The 19,201-nt window shown below is 49.6% G+C and overlaps 1 protein-coding gene across 1 annotated transcript in view; it reads left to right on the top strand.

The window, feature by feature from the left end:
- The window catches only part of LOC142586244 (cytochrome P450 3A14-like), a 123,438-nt gene that overhangs the window by 51,026 nt on the left and 53,211 nt on the right, over positions 1-19,201 (top strand). Inside the window, exons 5-6 of the mRNA XM_075697493.1 lie at positions 8,717-8,842; positions 15,519-15,756. Coding sequence (XP_075553608.1) covers positions 8,717-8,842; positions 15,519-15,756 — 364 coding nt within the window. The remainder of the gene's footprint in view (positions 1-8,716; positions 8,843-15,518; positions 15,757-19,201) is intronic.

Raw genomic sequence — 19,201 nt, 5'->3', positions numbered from 1 at the left:
CACTGCCCTCTCCAATGGCTGCAGACCATCTCTCCCAAAAATGGCCGCCTACTGCGCTGGAGCCTCGCTTTGCAACAATATTCCTTTGAGGTGCGTTACAAAAAGGGGAGTCTCAACGGTAACGCCGATGGCTTAAGTCGAAGCCCCTAACGTAGGAATCAGCCTCAAAATTGTTTGTTACTGATGTTTTTCTTCCTGAGGCAGGATTTCTTTTAACATATTGCTTTTGTTTAGTGTTTCAAAGTGATGATATGCTTTCTAGTGCAATTTTCCAATTTGTGGACGCGTTCTGAGTGATGCTAGACTACTGTAAGGAACTAGGCAGTGGTATAAAAGGGGAAAGAGCCTGGCAGGGCTTAGTGAGGGTTGTGCCGTGCTTGCTGACTGAGCGCTTGAGTTTCAGCGTAATTCTAACGCTTGCCGGGAACGAGAACAAGAATGTGAACTCTCCCGAAGTCACTTTGCAGTGTCCCGTGCGAACCTGAACGAGAGAACGAGGCCTTCTCTGTGCGCTGCGCTCAAGAAACGTCGAGGGACGCCCGACTTCGGTTATGAGCATCATCGAGCGACATCCCTCCGGACAGCGGATGCCGTCCCCTGTCCATCGGGATCTCCTTTCCCCGGCGGGGCGGTCTGTTACGTTTCGCCTACGACGCGCGGTTTAGCCGGCGCGACTGCAACAAAGCGGCAGACATTTTGGCCCGTTCGGCGTCGCCGCTACGCTCCCCGCCAAGCGCGTCCAGGCATGTTCCGATGCCACGTGTCTTCATGTGCGTGTGTGAGTGTATGTGCCATTGTGCCCGACAGGAGGCGCTACGAGAGTAGAAGTCTCCTTCTCCTTCCAGCCATTGTGCCCGACCAGAGGCGCTACGAGAGTAGAGGTTACCTTCTCCTCCCAGTCATTGTGCCCGTCCAGCGGCGCTACGACAGTATGCGTCACCTTAACCCATTGTACAATCACGTGCTCGTCTATTGAGGGGTTCCTTCTTGCCCTCAACTGCGAGAGTATAAAAACAGCTGCCCCCGGACGCCAAAAGGAGGGCTCCGATTTCTTCTGTTGAGTAAAGTGCTCTCCCGTCTCTCTACTTCGGTCAACCTGACCGCCAACTCTTTGCGATGTTAAAATAAACAAGTTGTTTTGTTGTTACCAGTCGACTCATGCTTTGCCGGGACCTTCGGATGCTTCCAGTTGTACCCCAGGCCGCCAGGCCAACGCTACCCTTGGGGCTTGCGACCCAGGTACAACCACGGGCGTCAGCGCCGAGTTCCCAACAGATCGTACCAGCGGTGCGATCCAAACAGTACGTGCTCCGGGGGGACCGGTCCCGCGAAGCGTATGGTGACGGTGCTCCCGTCCATCGTTACTGACAGCACAGGGATGCTGGACTCGATGGCTTCCGTGTCTGCAGGCAGCCCGCTCACACCGTGCAGGAAGCCGGTGCTCTTGCCGCCATCGGCCGGTAGTCGGGCAGTCACAGGGATCGCGTGCAGCTCGGTGAGCTTGAGCAACCCGTCTAGGTACTCCTGGGTGGTAGTGTCGGCGGCCACGATGTTCCGCCTACTCAATCTCCGTTCGTCCAGGCGCCGCACGGAGCGCAGAGCAATTTGGACAGGGAAGGCACAGCACTCTACTGAATACAGACGGGTGGATGCTTGCTGTAGAAGACAGGCCCGGCGCAGGAGGAACCATAGCTTGGTGAGCCTGTGCTCTAGTATTAACGACCGTTCAAGCGGCCCCCTAGCCTGGCGACTACTCAAGTCACTTACCGGCAAGAGGACGAGCCGTCAACCCGTCCTCGCTGTGGCCATCTCGCTAGGAATCAGCGAAGAGGCCCTCGCGGAACTTTTGGCGGTCCGGTTCGCCCCTCCCGTGCCCCAGAGTGCAGCCATCCTACCGGTCGGACTCCCCCCTGCCCAGCTGCCCACCTGTCTACACAGCATCCACCCTGCTTGGATGTCCAGCCAGGTCGCTACCCTCTTCCAAGAGCCACTTGCCCTGCACGAGCTCCAGGCGGCTCTGAGGCGAGGGAAACGCCACAGCGCGCCAGGAGCAGACGGTGTAACGCCACAGATGCTCCGTAACCTGGCCACCAGCGAGCAACAGTGCCTGCTCGAGAGTGCTTCACTGAGATCTGGCAATCAGGGCAGGTGCCAGAGGCATGGCGCAGAGTCATTGTGGCACCCATCCTCAATGCCAGAAAACCGGCTAGGGAACTGTCATCCTATCGACCGGTCTCCCTCACCTCCGCTGCCTGCAAGGTGATAGAAGCCATGGCTCTGGCACGACTGAACTGGGTGGCCCGTGCTCGCGGCTACCTGGCAGACCAACAGACGGGCTTCCGGCGGCGGCGGTGAACTACGGACTCCATCGCTGACATGGCGTCCACTCTGGAGGACGCTAAGGCCGGCGGAGACCTCGTGATGCTCTTGCTGATCGACGTACAGGGCGCCTTCGACAGCTTCCCTCACGCAGTCGTCCAGCAGGGCCTGGAGCTTCTCGGCATCTGTGGCAACCTGCGGGAGTTCCTCTCGTCGTTCCTGCTCAACCGCACCCTAAGGGTACGTGTGGGCCAATCGAAGAGACCCCCGTCCAGTCGCTGCAGGCGTGCCACAGGGGTTAGTGGTGAGCCCCTTCCTTTTCAACCTGGCCATGGCACGGTTGCCTGCTGCCCTGCCCATCGACCCTCACTTCCCTGTGCAGTCCTCAATTTACGCGGACGACATCGCCCTATGTGTGCGGGGACCACCGCAATACATCCGCAAGGCACGTGCGGCCCTACAGAGAGCCCTGGACACTGCGGCTGCCTACTTGTGCAGCATCGGCCTTACCATCGCGGCCAGGAAGACTGAGGCCTTGCTACTGCACCCCAGAGCATCAGCGCACCGCTCAGCTGGCCGGCTGCGGTTGGAGGGCGTCCAGATCCCATAGAACAAGGCAGTCGCCTACCTGGGGCTGCGCACTGACCATCGGCTGACCTGGCTGCCGGCTACCAAGGCCCTGTGCGCCCAGGCGCTTCGGGTCCGCAAGGCGATCTCACAGCTCCTTGCCCGTGGACAAGGCTGCACCACCAGGTGGGCCCTGCAGATATTTGAAGCTTCAGTCACTTCACGGCTACTGTATGCCCTCCCTCTTGTGGCGCTGCCCCCCCCGCCTGCGGAAACTGGAGCTGCAACATCGGTCAGCAATACGGCTCTGTCTTGGCGTTCCCCGAACCTCACAAGTGGCCGCCACTGGCTGAGGCAGGTGCCTTGCCCCTGTCATTACTCTTCCCACAACAGGGGCTACGGCACATTGATCGCCTACACCATGGCGCAGATGGTCAAGCACTCCTGACCCGCCTGCGCTTCCGGCCAGCATCACACATGAGACGGCTGTGTGGCCTCTATAAGGAAGTCATAGGGGACACGCCTGCAAATGCTGTACAGCCTCGCCCACCACATCGACCACCAATCCCTATCTCGACGGAGCTGCCAGGTGTCTCGAACCGTTCTCTAACATGTGCCCTACAGCATACGGCAGCCTGTCTCCTCCAAGAGAGACTTGGGGACCACCTTCACATCGTCGTCGATGGATTCGTGATATCGGAGACGGGCTCATCCACAGCAGCCTGCGTTGCAACGGCCCTACGAAAGAGCAAGCTGTGCCGTCTCCCGGGGCATGCAAGCTCTACCGCAGCAGAGCTAGCAGGACTCCACCTTCCTGTGGACCTTGCAGAGGAGCTACCAGCGACCCCGGCAGCCATCTTCTGCGACTCCAAGGCGGCGATGTTCTGCCTGCAGAACCCTGACAGGGCTAGCCTTGGGGTAGAGCTACTCTCCTCAAGACTGGCGGCCCTTCAGGACGCAGGATGCTCAGTATCTTTGCATTGGCTACCGGCACACATGGGGATCCCGGGCAATGAAGAGGCGGACACTCTGGCAAAAAGTGCCCACCACCCAAGCGTCCCCCTCAGCCCTGCTGTAACGGCCGCAGACTTCTCGAGACACAGGCTGCGCCGGCACATCATCACCTGCCACACGAACAAACGGGTATCTCTGGGCCGGCCTCCACGGCCTATTCCACAACACGGCCTCCTATGAAGGGATGCCTCGTTGCTGCTCCGACTGCGAGTTGGCTGCTACTGGACGGCAGCCCGCCGGCACCGCCTTAGGAAAGCCACCTCACCAGCCTGTGCCTCCTGTGGTGAACCAGAGACTCTGGAGCACCTCCTGCTGGCCTGCTCTGCTCACCTGCAGCACCGCGGCCGACTTCTGCAAGAGTTCCACCGCCTGGGGCTCCCATGTTCACGACAGGAAGATATCCTCTTCCCCTGTCATAATCAGCTACCAGCCTTCCTAAGTGTCGACGAGTACCTCGACTCGTTGGGGCTCTCGGCGAGAATATAGGACATTTCTACAAAGACGGATGGCCTAACAGCCATCCTACCACCTCGGGCTTCTTGATCCTCCACTACTTCGCTTCCATCTCTACGATCCTCTACCTTTCTCCCTCCTACCCTCTCTCTCTTTTATTCCATGTCCGCCACCCTGCTGGCGCTGAGCCGTGCTCCCGCATGGGTTGCAGAAAATAGTTCTAGCCTTTCCTCCTTCCCCACAAGAACCACTTCTCTCAAGCGAGCCATGGGTCTGCCCATGCACACGAGCACGGAGGCACTGGATGCATTAGGCATGTACAACACGCTGAGCCAGACTGCGGAGGCACAGGAACGGGCACCGATCACCAGGCTGTCCCGCACACCTACGGGCAGATGGATCCTACGGGAAATCGGCGTCGCGCCTCGGAGATCGAGTGTAATATCCACAGGCCAGCACCCTACCACCGGGAAAGGATCAGGGCAGCCCCCCTGCCCAAGAATATGAACCCCGAGCACAACATCGACAGAAGACTTGCTGGAGTCAAACAACTCCTCTGACAGGCAGCCGCCTCCGGGAAAGCATGCTGTTTCACGGACGCAGCCAAATATCCTGGCAGACGAGCCTATGTAGCAGCGGTGGTCAACAAAAATGACATGGTCATCAACACGTGCACAGTCCACACTGATAGTCCTGAGGCGGCCGAACAGGCGGCCATCAGCTTTGCACTCCTAGAAGACAGTAAAAACTTGGTATACTGCAACTCCAGGAGGGCAATTCTGTCCTTCGGAAGAGGGAGCATATCCCCGACCATCGGCAGAATACTTGGTACTCAACATCTCAGCCCACACTACACCAATTGGTTCCCGGCACACATGGGACCATTGGAGGGGCCGCTCTCTAACCGCAACGAGACGGCACACGAGGACGCACGAGACCTAACTCAGCGTGCGAGCCCGGACTTCCCCACGGCAGGATGGGAGAGCGAGCTCGACCCCCTCGTCGCTTACAACGACCTCACCTAGCACTATAAGTTAGTCAAGAGAACCATGCCGCTACCGCACAAAGGACTCGATAAAGCACAAGAAGTCACGTACAGGCCGCTTAAGACGGGCCCCTACCCATACCCGGCCTTCCTGCACAAAATCTTTCCGGACGCGCACCCTCACAGTGCGTATCGCTTTTGTGAAGATATAGCTAGCCTTGCTCGCATGCTCTGGGGTTGACGCCTGGCGCCGGGGGCCAGGATCACCAAGGAAGACTGGGACCGAGCTCTACGCAGCTCGGACCTTGAAGCACAGCTCTGGGCAGTCCATCCGGCCCATGACACGGCGGAGGGGCATGACCTCTCTGTCCCGACGTGGGAGCGGCCCGCTGGGCGCTAATCGCGCGCACCGAAGGACCTCAATAAAGTTGTTCTTCCATCCATCCATTCATAGGCAGCAGCATCAAAAGCACTCTGTCAGGCTTTCCTACATAGCAGACGACTGAATTTTCGCAGACGAAACCATTACTAATTGCCTTTAGCGTTTTTGTAATTCGCTAAAGCATCGTGTAGTCATTTGTTATATATAGAATTTCAGATATTGCTGTGTTCGTCGTAGTCCATGAGTATGACAATGACAATGATGTTTATTTGCATCAGTACATGACGCGAGGGGCATGCAGAAAAAGCTGCCACATGGACAGCTTATGAAGAAATGCCTTATGTCTCATGAAGAAATTGTTTGCAACCATATATTTAAGTATTTAAATGTGTACCAAAGTTTATATAGAGCTTTTCAATAAATTTTAATCATGTAGAACTTGTGCTTGGCGTATGGCCACCTTATTTTGTTTTCGTTCACTTTCACTTTCCCTTATAATAATTCCATCCATACTCTATCCATCCGACCTCCATCCATCCATCCATCGCGCCCCATGCAAGAGGCCGCGTTTCTACCCGAAAGCTCGCCTTCGTGCATAGCGTTCGCCGCCAGCATTTCCCGGTAAACATTACGGTTACATAACCTGTAGCTGCCGGGAAGCGTGATATGCAGTCAGGGATATTTGAATGCTATCGCCTTCCACTCTTAAAGGCGAAGCTTAAGGGTCCTCCGAATTAAAAAAAAATATATATATTTATTACATTGCGGGAATTTTCGTGCCAGAACCACGATCTGTCTATGAGGAGCGCCGTATTGGGAGACTCCGGATTAATTTTGTCTACTTGCGGTTCTTGAACGTGCACCTAAATCTACGTAGAGCAATGCTATACGCCGGACAGCCCATGAGGTGTAAGAGAGGCTGAAGCAGCGCATTACGCAGTTGCAGGCGACATCGCCTTCAATTCGTGCTGAAAATCGCATTTACCGTTTAAAAAAAGTCGGAAAAAAAGAACGCCGCTGTACGACAAAGGTCGACGATATACGCCTGTTATTAGGATAAATATAACGCACGGAAAAGCGATCGAGATGTAGTTCACATGCTGGATAAATGGGACAACAGCGTCAGCGCAACTTCCGTCAGAATTTCTAACAAGAAGTCGGCAAAGGAAATCGACTGCGCGAGTCGGCGAAATCGTGGCGAGCGTGCGTGGTGTGTAGTGACGAGTGACCTTCAAATTTTTTTTCTTTTATCTCCAAGTTTTTGTCGTAGTTTCCGGCCTTTCTATGCCTGGAATAACGTTTCGGTTAAATAATTTGGTGTCCGGCACCCAAGCAGCGTACTTCGTGGTGCGTGCGTTGCTCTTTTACCACTGTTAGTACTACCTACATTTCACGGTGCAAAGTGTCGGGTCGCCCTTTTTTCCTGAATTTTAAGGCGAAAGCCTTAGACAGCTCATACGACGAACCATCCGATATACGGTGTTACGTCGTTCGTCGTTATGGCACTAAAATAGTCGAATCCTCGACTGTTGGTGGTAGTCGAACCCACTACCTGTAGTTTTAATTAAGGTGAATTGAATTGCGACCCCCGACCTAAGTCGAATTTACGACCTTTGGTGGCAGTTAGGGCGAATCAGGCCATCAGTTTCTTTCAAAAGAAAGCATGAAGCAGAAGCGAAGAAGCGTCAGTACGATTTGTGGTGTTAATTAAGGCAAAGTCAATTAAGATATAATTATTTAAGGCACTCTAACCCAGGACCTTTGGTGGGAGTCAAACCCATTTGGGCGAACCGGCGATATCTCCAAGTTGGATTCGAATTGACGTTGTGAAGGTCAAGAGTCAAACCTACAACCTCTGGCAAGAGTCAAACTCTCGAACTTTGTTGGGAGTCGAGCCCACTTGGAGATATGGGCGAACCGAGCATGTCTCCAAGTTAGATTTGAATTGACATTGGGAAGGTCAAGAGTCAAGCCTACAACCTCTGGCGGGAGTCAAGCTCTAGAACTTTGTTGGGAGTAGAGCCATCTTGGAGATATGGGCGAATCGGGCATGTCTCCAAGTTAGATTTCAGTTGACAGTCTGAAGGTCAAGAATCGAACCCACAACCTCAGGAGAAACAACTTGGGAGAAAACAATAGGAAGTGACAACGCGTTAGAATGAAAATGTCAAGAATGAATGTCTCGTGAGCGGGCAGCTTTTGCCTTCGTCTTCCTTAGCGTATGCTAAAAGTGACTGTCAGGTGTTTTTTTTCTTTCTTGCGGGGTGTGATTGTTCTTTAACGCTTACCTCTGAATGGGTGGTGTGACGGCGGTCGCAGTGAAGGTAACCTACAAGTAGGCTAAAACGAAAATAAAAAGATTCTGAAGAAAATAAAATTCCGGCCGCACCCCCCTCACAATGAACGCTAATTCAATTAACATCGTAGCAACGCACGGACACACTGTATTGCCACCGTCGAAGCCCGCCATGCATGCGGCGTGCATGCAGCCTGGCTTCTCTTTCTCGTGCATCTCTCTGGACACGATCCGCCCTCTAATACGTTAATCCCTTAATCCGCCGCCGCCAAATCCACGCATGGCGCGTGTCTGAATATACATATATGACCCGAGTTCAATTCCGCCCAACTGCGGATAAACATTAAAGGATTTAGTTTGTCATTGAAGGTTTGCACATATCCAGTGGCATGTACCCAGTGACCCAAGTTGGTCCTGAAAGGAAAGCGATTACATCCATCCAGATACAGGAAATTGCGCTAGGTATCCGAAGAACGCTAATCACGTTAAGAAATGCCAGCATCTCAGTGATGATCAAGAGGCCGTCGGGTAATAAATATTGATGCTTGTCTTCTAAAGATTTCACATATGTAGGTACATTTGATCGAAGTTCCCCTTCCTTCCTTCCTTCCTTCCTTCTTTCCTTCCTTCCTTCCTTCCTTCCTTCCTTCCTTCCTTCCTTCCTTCCTTCCTTTGTTTCTTTCTTTTTTGTCATTGCCAGGTGACAATGATGATTGAAAAACTCCATCCGGTTCTGAGTGAGTCTACTGTAAGCATCGAAGGCTCAAAGTGGAAAAGCACCCGAAACGCAATGGCCTGCAGTCTCAGCGCAGCAAAGTTAAAAATGGTAGGTATACGCACTAAATGACCCTCACAGCGTGAGATATCGTGCCTGCCGAAATGCATGACAAGCTTCTCCGTAGGCGGCGTTAAAACGTGAAACCCTAGCACACACACTCAAATAAGCGCAAATAGAAATCATTATATTCACGCTGTGTGGACTAGTCATCGTCATCGTCATCATCATCATCATCATCATAATCATCATCAGTAATACATCATCATCAACGACAACATCTGTTAAGTCCACTGCCGGACGACGATCTGAGCGATCTCTGAGCGTTCTTCATTTGACCCTCTTTTACTTCATGCTGCAAATTAGCTATGTTCACCACAACGCTTATAGTTATCGTCCGTCTTCGACTGGGCTCGTTTCATTTTTTGACACGCATTCTGTAACTGTAATACACCGACGGTTATATACTCATTACATGGCCTGTGCAACCATATTTAGTCCTCTTAGGGCGCATTCACACTTGCGAGTCGCAGGGGTCGTGCAACCGTCGGTCGCCTGCGACCGCAGGGGACGGCTCGACAACGCCAACGTTCACACTTGCAAGGACCACCTCAGTGACCTGCGGGTCGTCTTCCCGTTCGAAACGAGCTCTCTCTCTCTCTCTCTCTCTCTCGGGAAGGACGCCATTCGCGCGCTTGCGGGCATTTCGTCTGCTGTGACCGTGTCTCCCGCTTTCGAGCTCTGTGTGCTCTAGTCCCTTGCTGTTCGCAATGTACCACGAAGACCTGAGTGAAGAGGAGGATGCCGTGGTGGTTTTGATGTGCGCCGCGTCCGTACAGGAACTTCAAGCGCGTAGGCAATGACAACTGGACGCACAAAGTCTCGCGCGCTACTGCCGCGGCATCGCTGATTGGTTTAACTCGCAGTCGCAAGACTGGAAAATCGAGCAGCCTGCGACTGACCTGCGACCGCCGCTTCTCGACCAATGCGACCATTTGCGGCTCTCGCTTTGCGACCAGAAGAGTCTCGCGACCTCTGCGACTCGCAAGTGTGAATGGGCCCTTAAGCTCAACAAGATTATCGACTACCCCGTTTGCTCTATCATACACCCCGCTCTCTTCCCATCTCTTAATGTTACGCCTATAGCATGTTCACCGCCAAGTTTCTGACTCAGATGTTAGTACCAGGAAGACTGTCCTGGCCAGGAACCTTTATGGTATAATAAAAAAAGAATAATAAGAAATGCAATTATACAATTTTTGTTTCAGGGAAACCGGCAAGCTAGCTGCCAATGTGCATTTCATAATGCCTGCCGCACGCACTCCAAGCCATCTTTGTTCTTGTTTAGGCTGCTTTCTCATGATTCAAGTCCATCAAGATAATTTTCAATACAATCAGGTCAACACTTGACTTAAATCAACCCAGGGAGCAAATTGACTTTAGGAACAAATATGAAAATATAGCCATGCCATTAATCAGGTAATTGAGAAATCTGGAGACTATAAACAAATTCACTATACAGATATTAAAAGGTGTTCCATTCAGTAGGTAGGCCGGCAGGCACGGACAGGGCAAAGGGGAGGGCTTATGGGGCTTCAGCTCCCCTCCTCCCCCGAAATTTTTTCGGGCTGTCATGCACCGCCGACCAAACGACCCCCGGCGCCGGAAATCATTCTGGATTTTCTCTAGAATGTCTTTTTCGTGCTCGGAAAGACATTTCAGTGCGAACACTGCAAACTCGGGCTCGTTTTCGCGGCAACGACCATGCCCCGGGAGTCACATGACGCTAGGAGCCCCATCCGAACACAAAGTTTCAAGCGCGTTTTGATGGCGAGCGGGCTCGTCGCGGTATCTCGCGGAGGCCGCGGAACCTACTGAGCGCATGGATTTCAATTTCGAAACTTCGTGGCTATAAAGTTCTTATAAAGATTTGATGCGAAAGGTGCATTGACACTTCCAAAGTCATGCTTTAGATTTTCAGTTCTGGAACTTTGTGGGTTTAATGTTGTTATAAACATTTGACGCCAAATTTGCGTTAACTTTTACAAATTCGTACATCGGAGCATACAACGAGACAAGCCAAATTAACACACTATCAGACAAGTTGACAAAGCAAGCAGCGAGGATTGACGAGACGAAGCGTTGTGGTGGTCCATTTGTGCCGTCATGTCAGGGAAAAGAATACCAACAATTTTTTCACCTGCGCCAAAGCATCCATGTCCAGACACTAAAGCTAGCAACGGTAACTACGTCCTTGTTCATTTTTCTACTTTGACTTTAAGTCGCAATGATACGTTGGGCCTCTTCAATTTTCTTGTTCTCCCTACCCGCGGGCTGCCAAAGCCCGCCCGAGCGCATGCGTTTTTCTCGTGTTGCTCCGACCACCGCGTGGCGCACTTCGGTGGTGTTCGTTTTTGTCTGGTCGAGTGGATTTTATCATGGCAGAATTTTCGACGCTTTCTAGCTAGCAGACGAGTAAACAATGGTCGCTCGCCACCATCACTGCGGGGCCTCGACGGAGTGCAACGCGTTCGCTTGAGCACAACCTCTCCGGAGAGTCTTGTCTCGCCGGTGTAAGATACCGAGCAGTATGGGTATGGTTCTCGGTGGACCAAGCGTCTCACGTTTTCTTCAATATTCCTTCGGTAGCCACATTAGGTGCCCAAAGTAGGCATTCGATTGTGGCTAACATGCTTTTATTTCATTTCGGTGCCCCACCAACGAAAAAAAAAGAAGACATTGTTGCGGCGCAGCGAATTGTCGCTTTTTGCTGGAAGTAATGGGCCACGAGACGCTACAATTGCCGGAGACTCTTATATTATTGCGATAGCAATTATACGGACACTCCAGGTGCATTCTTGCCATCGCCACCGCCCTAATGCTCCGTATAAAGTCCACGGGCGATAATATCGTGACCGCGCGCAGCATGAAAGTGTAAGGGGCGGGGGTGGCTGGCTTGGGTGAGCCCACGATGGTGGCTTAGTCTTGTGTGCACAAGGGAGACAAGCGGGGACGAAACAGACCGCCTTCCGTCGCGCGCGATACATCAGGGGAAGTGGAGGAAAGGGGGGTGGGCGGGCCTTAGGATTCTGTGATCTGTGAATCTGTGATTGTCCAACATATGCTCTTTAATGTCCAACTTTAATGTTCTCATACACAGGGTTTAACATGGTTGCGTGACATGAGGGACGCTCAAAAAGAACAGCGCGGTGTCGTGGGGTTCCTGACAGCTGAAGGCGTCCCCCCCCCCCCCCCCCGAAAAATGTTGTCGCCGTATGGCTCCCGTGTACGTATAACATTGCATGTCATTGGCCACTGTGAAGCGATCGAGCAAATGGTTAAAAGAATGACATGAAATTTTCAAAGGCGATCCAAGACGGGGCCAAAGCCACCGTACAATCATCCCCAACACAATTGCAAAGGTGAATGAGCTGATTAGACAAGAACGGAAGATAAGCATCGGTGAACTGGCAGAGCGTGTGAACATCAGTCACGGTTATGTTTGCACCATAGTTCATGAACATCTCAGTTATCGGCTCTTCTGTGCGCAATAGATGTCCAAGGTTTTGAACCACCGCCAGAAGACGGAGAGGTTCGGCTCTGCCTTGACTCATCTGATCCGGTATCAGAATGAGGGTGCGACTACTTGTCTACAATTGTCACTGGGGACGAATCATGGTGTCACTATTACGAGCCTGAAACATGACGGCAATGCTTACAGTGGAAACATTCGAATTTGCCACCCCAAAAGAAAGCAAAGGTCGTCATTTCTGCCGGTAAGGCGTTGTTGACTTTCTTTTCGATCGTCAAGGGCCATCACTGATCGAATTTGCTAAACCTGGGAAGATTATCAATCGTTTCCGATATTGTGAAACGCCAGATCGGCTGCGTGTCACAATCAAGAAGAAACGACGTGGGAAACTGAAGAATTGGGTCATATCTTGCTCCACGACAATGCCCATCCCCACGTCGTTGATGTGGTTAACACAAAACTGGCAACGTTCAAGTGGGAAACGCTGCAACGTCCGCCATACAGCCCAGACTTGTCGCCTTGTGACTTCCGCAATTTGGGGAAATTGAAAGAATAGCTCAAGGGAACCAGATTCGTGTCGGACCATGACGTGAAAGAGTCAATTACAGACTCCTTGAAGCAGCAACCCAAGGAGATTTATGAGACAGGAATCACGCGACTCGTTCGTTAGCCAGTGGGACAAATGTCTCAATGCTCATGAAGACTGCTTTTAAATAAAGTACCCCGTTTGTCATATCTTCGCATTGGCTCACTATCATTTGACTCGCCCCTTCTATATATTGCAGAAATTCTGCTATTTATATGTGCTCTCTCTTGCGACTATAATTTAGGTGCAAATTACTCTCAATACACGACCGGTGACAGCTGCTCCTGCGCAGTACATTGTAGCAAAGGACAGCGTCATTGAAATTTTCCCTGGCCGTTGTATATGTACAAATATCTAAACAAAGTTCGTGAATACGAAAGTTTCATTGAAATATTTGTCCTTAATTGTTCATTTCATGGCCTTACATTTTTCCTATCAGCGGCACGCACTACTTTGCTGGTTTAAAACTGATATAGTTCTAAACTTGTGTGGTATTTTTTTAAATTAATTAATAGACAAAAAACATGGAAGCATTGGTATCACTTATTTCTGACACAATTTTTGGGAGATACGAGCACATTCTTTTATGAAATAATACATATTTTACTTCTCTTGACAGCGTAGCGTTCCAAAAATCTTTTGCAGCATCGTCCGCAATGACAATGCAATTATTATTCATGTATTTGATCCCTCGACAAATACCATAAGAAGGAGGCCGACCTGCAGCGCGAGCCCCCCCCCCCTCCCCACTTCCCCCCGAACTAAATTTGTGGCTAGGCCACTGGTCATGGAAGTATTCCATGGTTAAGAAGTACGGGAAGCACACGTTAATATCTCAGCAAAAGTATACAAGAATTAGTTCTTAATTCTTCATAAGAAAAGCGCAAAAATACCGACAAGAAGGAGGTCCGACAAGGAGACAAGATATCTCCAATGCTATTCGCCGCATGCTCAGCAAAACTACTCAAGCTATTACACTGGGAAGGATTAGGAGTGAGGATCAGCGCCGAATATGTCAGCAGACTGCGGTTTACAGAAGACATTGTCCTGTTCAGCAACGCTGAAGATTACCTGTAACAAATGATTTGAGGAGCTTAGCTTAGAAAGTGTAAGAGTAGGCTTGAAACCATAATATGCAGAATATGTTCGAGAGCCTTTCAAGAGAACGAGAATTCGTGGTTCGTCAGCCTGTGTAGGATCTGTGCAAGGCTACGTTTATATACGTAGGAATGACTACAGAGTGTGATAAAACGAATTAAAGGATGCAAGCGACAAGAAAGGAGAAAAGGCGGAGGAGTGTCATGGGCGCACAGGCTGTCTTTTCCCTAGCCGGGTGCCCACATTATTCATTAAAGCAGTCTATTCCTTTAATATACATGTACCATCCGCGATGACTCAGTGGCTATGACGTTCTGCTGCTGTGCACAAAGCCAAGGGTGCGACTCCTGGCCGCGGCGGCCATATCTTGATGGGGATCGAACGAAAGAATGCTCGTGCATAATAATTGCGCGTTAAAGAACCACAGCTGGACAAAATTAATGCGGAGCCCTACTCTGAAGCGTCCGTCACAGATCTGCAACATTGCTTGGGGGCGACAAACCACATGAATAATTCGACACACTGTGCGCACAGCGTCATAGTTACAGCGCTGCACGTCAAGCAGAAGTATTTTGCCCATGGCTCTCCTATAGCTATGACGTATAGCAACATAACTATAAAATGTTTCGCAACGCAAATAGACGAGCTGGTTAACATTACTTTTTGAACTTCGTTCGTCTATTTTTATCTCTCTTTCAAAGAGGGAAATTATTTTGCTCCCAAATAAACACAGAGAAAGTAGCTGTCCACGCTCTCGTATATTATTGGAAGAAAAATCTTTAAAGAAAGAAAAAGAAAACAATCAGAAGCACCGGTTTCACCGGTGCCGTGAAAGTGCCTACTGAAACCGAAATGGTAAAGATAGAGTGTTTTTAACCTATTGTATAGGCGTCCTATCATAGAAATGCATTTACCTGGCGACGTTGGCAGGAACAGTAGTTAACGCCAGAGGTGACACCTTGAAAGCTGCGTCGAATTGCAGTACGCATGAATCTTGGTTCAATGGGCGGCTGAGCCCAAGTGTTTATAGGCGTTACTTGACTTTGGACGACAGTGATTATCAAGAATGGGCGAGAAGGGTCAGCAGTACAGAAGAGCTCGATATTAAGCAGCAGTCATACGAAGCCGACAGATCAGAAACAAAGCTCAGTCTGAGAAAATCAGAAAGATTGACTGGTTTAGCTTTGTGACTGGCCTGCTACTCTGCGCAGAGAAAAGGCCTAAGTGAAATGAAATGGAAAGCTTCCAATGACGCTATTGTAGTCATTAGGGAAATGACCTGTTTTCTTTATAGGTTGAGATGTAGAACGAATTAATGCTCGCATCCTTAATAAATGAAAAGGAGAAATGAAAGTGGAAGAAAATATATTTTACCGCAGGTGGGAAGTGAATCCCACACCTCCGTAGGAGTTGTGGCTTCGGTTCTCTGCATACGCGTGCAGCGACGTCCGAATGCATCATATACCGTGCCGTCCCGCTGCGTATAACACTTGTCGTTCGTGTTCCCACAGATAATGCCGCTTATGGAAGAATACATCGCCGGCCTGTTAAGGTCTCTGGAGGAACCGGCCAGATCGGGCGACGAGGTGAACATGCGGCAGACATACGAGCAGCTGTCCATGGAGTTCGTGGCGCAGGTGTCGTTCGGCGTTGACGAGCGATTCGAGAGAAGGCCCGACCACTCGATCGCCATCTTCGCCAGTGAATCCTGCGCCAGGATAATGACCGGTCCACTGCACATGATTGCGCGTGAGTCGCAAGTGTTCCACCGCTTCCCGTGTGTATGCGGTTGAAAATATTGCCAATGCTTTTCAGCGGGAGTCAGCGGCGAACCTCAACCTAAAGCCGACGATTCGAAAAGGCGATTTGGTCATGGAAGCAAGTGTTTTGCCCCCTTATAACTCTCTCCCCATAAAGGGCGAGGAGCCCAAGCGAGTAGGAAAGAGAGAAATAGTGGCTGGATGAGGGAAATGTTAATGTTGGAAAGGAGCTTTTGCTCAACGTTTTGAATAAATGAGCTTTGAAATACTGTGACCTCCAACGTGGAGCTGCACCGCGGTAGAGACTACTTGGACTTTGGAAACGTAGGTCGAGTACAGTGACAAGTGTTTGGAGCTAGAAGTGAGCAAATGATTTATTGCAGCGCTCCCCTAGCTCTCTGGTCTCGGGGAACCCCCACCTACCTTTACAAAGTGCCGCGGAACCCTTTTGTAGTGCTGTACATTCTGTAAGGCACGAAGGCACCAGCGATTACGCTGCAACGTTCGACATATATAGTGATGTATAAATAGCCAACGCGATTGACCTGCTGATCAAATTTCTCTGATGGAGGCATGTGCTCGTCACTGTCGTTGCGCATGAGCGTCACTTGTTTTGATGAGCTCAAGCTCGCCCAATAAACAGCTATGTGATTCGCGGTTGTGCCACTGTTGTTCTTCGCCGTCACGGCAACGTCAGGAGCAGATATGACAAGTTGATTTCGGAAAAGTGGCACGGCTGCGCAGCCAGCTTCTTGTGGGGCTAGACATGTCTCTGAGACCGTACGGCGACAGCCAACAAGAATTCGAAGGCTCATTAGTCCTGTGGAACACGCTGAGAGAGCACTAATTGGTTGATGTGTTCAAAATCAAGTACGTTCATAGAAGGCTTCTCTTGACTTCTTTACGCCATGGTGCTCCGTGGACTAGTGAACGGTTATGTGTGTACTTAAAATAGTTCGAAACATCGCAAAAGGTACTTTGGTTTTGCTCTTCAAGGTAGCCCAAGCATATAAGCGAGAGACTTTATTACTGTTTCATGTACAAGTACAAAAAAGACACGAATATTTTAGCGCTTTAAGAGGTCACACGTCAGCCAACTGGAGTGCCTAGGTTCTGGTTTAGGCAGTGCAGCTCCACTCTACTGTCTAGAGTATAACCTAGGCACTCCAATTGGCGCTGTTAAAGTACTGCTTCGTGGTTTCGAAGTTTTTCCTACCTGGCATATTTCTCACAAGGGTTAAGTAGATCTTATCTCAAGCCGTTCGACTATGTTTCCTACTATGACAGAGGGAAAACTGTTTTGAATGCGCTTTTTGTTTTTTATGCGTATTGTAATCCTTTCTATCGTATTGTGTTTCTATCTCTTTTGTAACCACATACTTATATACACGTGCTTTGCCTCTGTTTCTCCTTCGGCATTTCTGCTCTGTTATTCTCTTCTTCCCCCTCTCTTTTTTACCACGAACAGCCTCAGTTTCTATGTACGAAATAGTACGTCTTTTATTTGTGTCATATGTGTGAGTGCAGCACTTGCTGTTTACGTATATGACTACTTTTTTTCTCGCGTTTACCATGTAGTTGTTCAATGCTATTGAACTGTATCTAGAGGAACCAGCCTTCGTCAAGCTGTTCCTAAGTATATTTTCCTGACTGCTTCTTTCTCTCTTGGAGATTAAATAAAGATTGATTTGATTTGACATGATATGAAAAAAAGTTGTAATGAAAGGATGAGTTTCGAGAGCAGTAGGTACCTCGCGAGACAGGCAGTTGGTGTCATTGCGAGAACAGTGTGCCCTATCGTCGAATGAAAGTTGCTGCATTATATGAAACATCTCATCGCCTTAAATGGCTTGGCTCTCAATCTGAAGAGGAAGCTTTTGCTCCCCATTTCTTACCTTAACTCCATGGGAAGGGAGAAATAGTGTTTTTTCGCCAACCAATGAACCGATCCCGACGAAGTTTGTTGCATTGAAGAAAAATCTGAAATCTCGTAATTATAGGAAGCGATTGCAATTTCGGCCACCAATTCTTCAAAAACATTCGTGAAAATTGCAAAATTTCAAAAATTCTAAGAATGAAGTTGACAAACCTGTAATTAAGCAATAAATATGTTATACAATTTTAAAACTACTCCTATTAACACACCTAAAGCATGCGAAAGTGATGTATTATGTAGAGCTCTGATGTATACCGCTAATTTGTGAATAGGACTTTTGCAAAACACTTGTAAAAACTGTAACGTTTTCACGTAGGCTATATATTTTGCATAAAGTTTATCCGCATGCGATGCTCTAACAGATGCAGGATACAGAACTCCGACATTTGATTTTGGTGCAGAGTCACGAATTCGTAAATTTTGTGATTCATATTCTTATAATATTCTTATAGTTTTTCTAAAAACTTCACCATCAGAGTAAGAAGAAAACAGCTTCCTAGCGTTGCTAGTGTTTAACTTTCTCTCTAAAGTAAAAAAAAATCAGATCGGTCCATCGGTCTTCTCATGAAAGCATTTCTCCATTTTGTATGTACTTTAGTAGAGAAATTAGAGTTTGCCTCGAGCTGAAGTTTCCTTTTAACCATAAAGTTCAGTTGAGGTGATTACTGTGATGATATTCGTTAAGTATATGCTATATATGACACGCAGTCGTACTAAGAGCCCTGAACAGCGCTTTTTCTCAGCGGCTGTTGCGGAGAATAGAAAGAGTAGTAGAATGGTAATTCATAAAAAAAATTCGTGCCTAACTCTTCCTTTCACGCGTTTCTATGGTGCCTACTTTGATTAGAGCAACTACCAGACCGATAAGAGCCCGATAGAAGTTTCACAGGCAGTACCCGTCTTATATGTGCCTTTGCAATGTTCACACCGAATATCAAGTTTGCTGTACCGCACAAAAATGCAGAGTCTGCCGTAACTTAGCAAGAAAGGGGAATCTTCATGTTCTCGTACAGACCTTCACAAAATATCGTACAAATGTTTGTGCACTGAATTTGTGGGCAATTATTCAAACAAAATTCGTCGACATACATATAGGGAACCTCTGGATTGCAAGACCAGGATGCCTTCCATAGCTTCCAATATCTAAGCTCCACATTTTCATGATTCGCGCGGTTTCGGGTAACGTCGAAATGCACTTCAATCGGGGTAGCATGAAACAGCTGAAACATCTCTCGGGAAGCATGGATCGCGCGCACTTGGTTCCTTTAGCGCATGAAGCCAGCGAGCGCGCGGAGCAGCTGAGCGAGCAAGAGCAAGCGGTATGCTGGTCATTACGTCACCCGCACGGTGTAAGAAATAGCCTATTCTTACACCAGGTGGTCACTGGCGAGAAGGCGCCACTCCGACTTCTCGTCGCTGATAGACACGCGGACATATTCGCCCAAAAAAGTGTATTGTACGGTTCGCTCTGCGATGCGGTGGCAGTGAGCTTTTCACT

Source organism: Dermacentor variabilis, chromosome 6 (assembly GCF_050947875.1).
Source record: "Dermacentor variabilis isolate Ectoservices chromosome 6, ASM5094787v1, whole genome shotgun sequence".
NCBI classification, from domain to species: domain Eukaryota; kingdom Metazoa; phylum Arthropoda; class Arachnida; order Ixodida; family Ixodidae; genus Dermacentor; species Dermacentor variabilis.
Note: the sequence above shows the minus strand (reverse complement) of the source record. Positions and strands in the feature narration are given on the sequence as shown.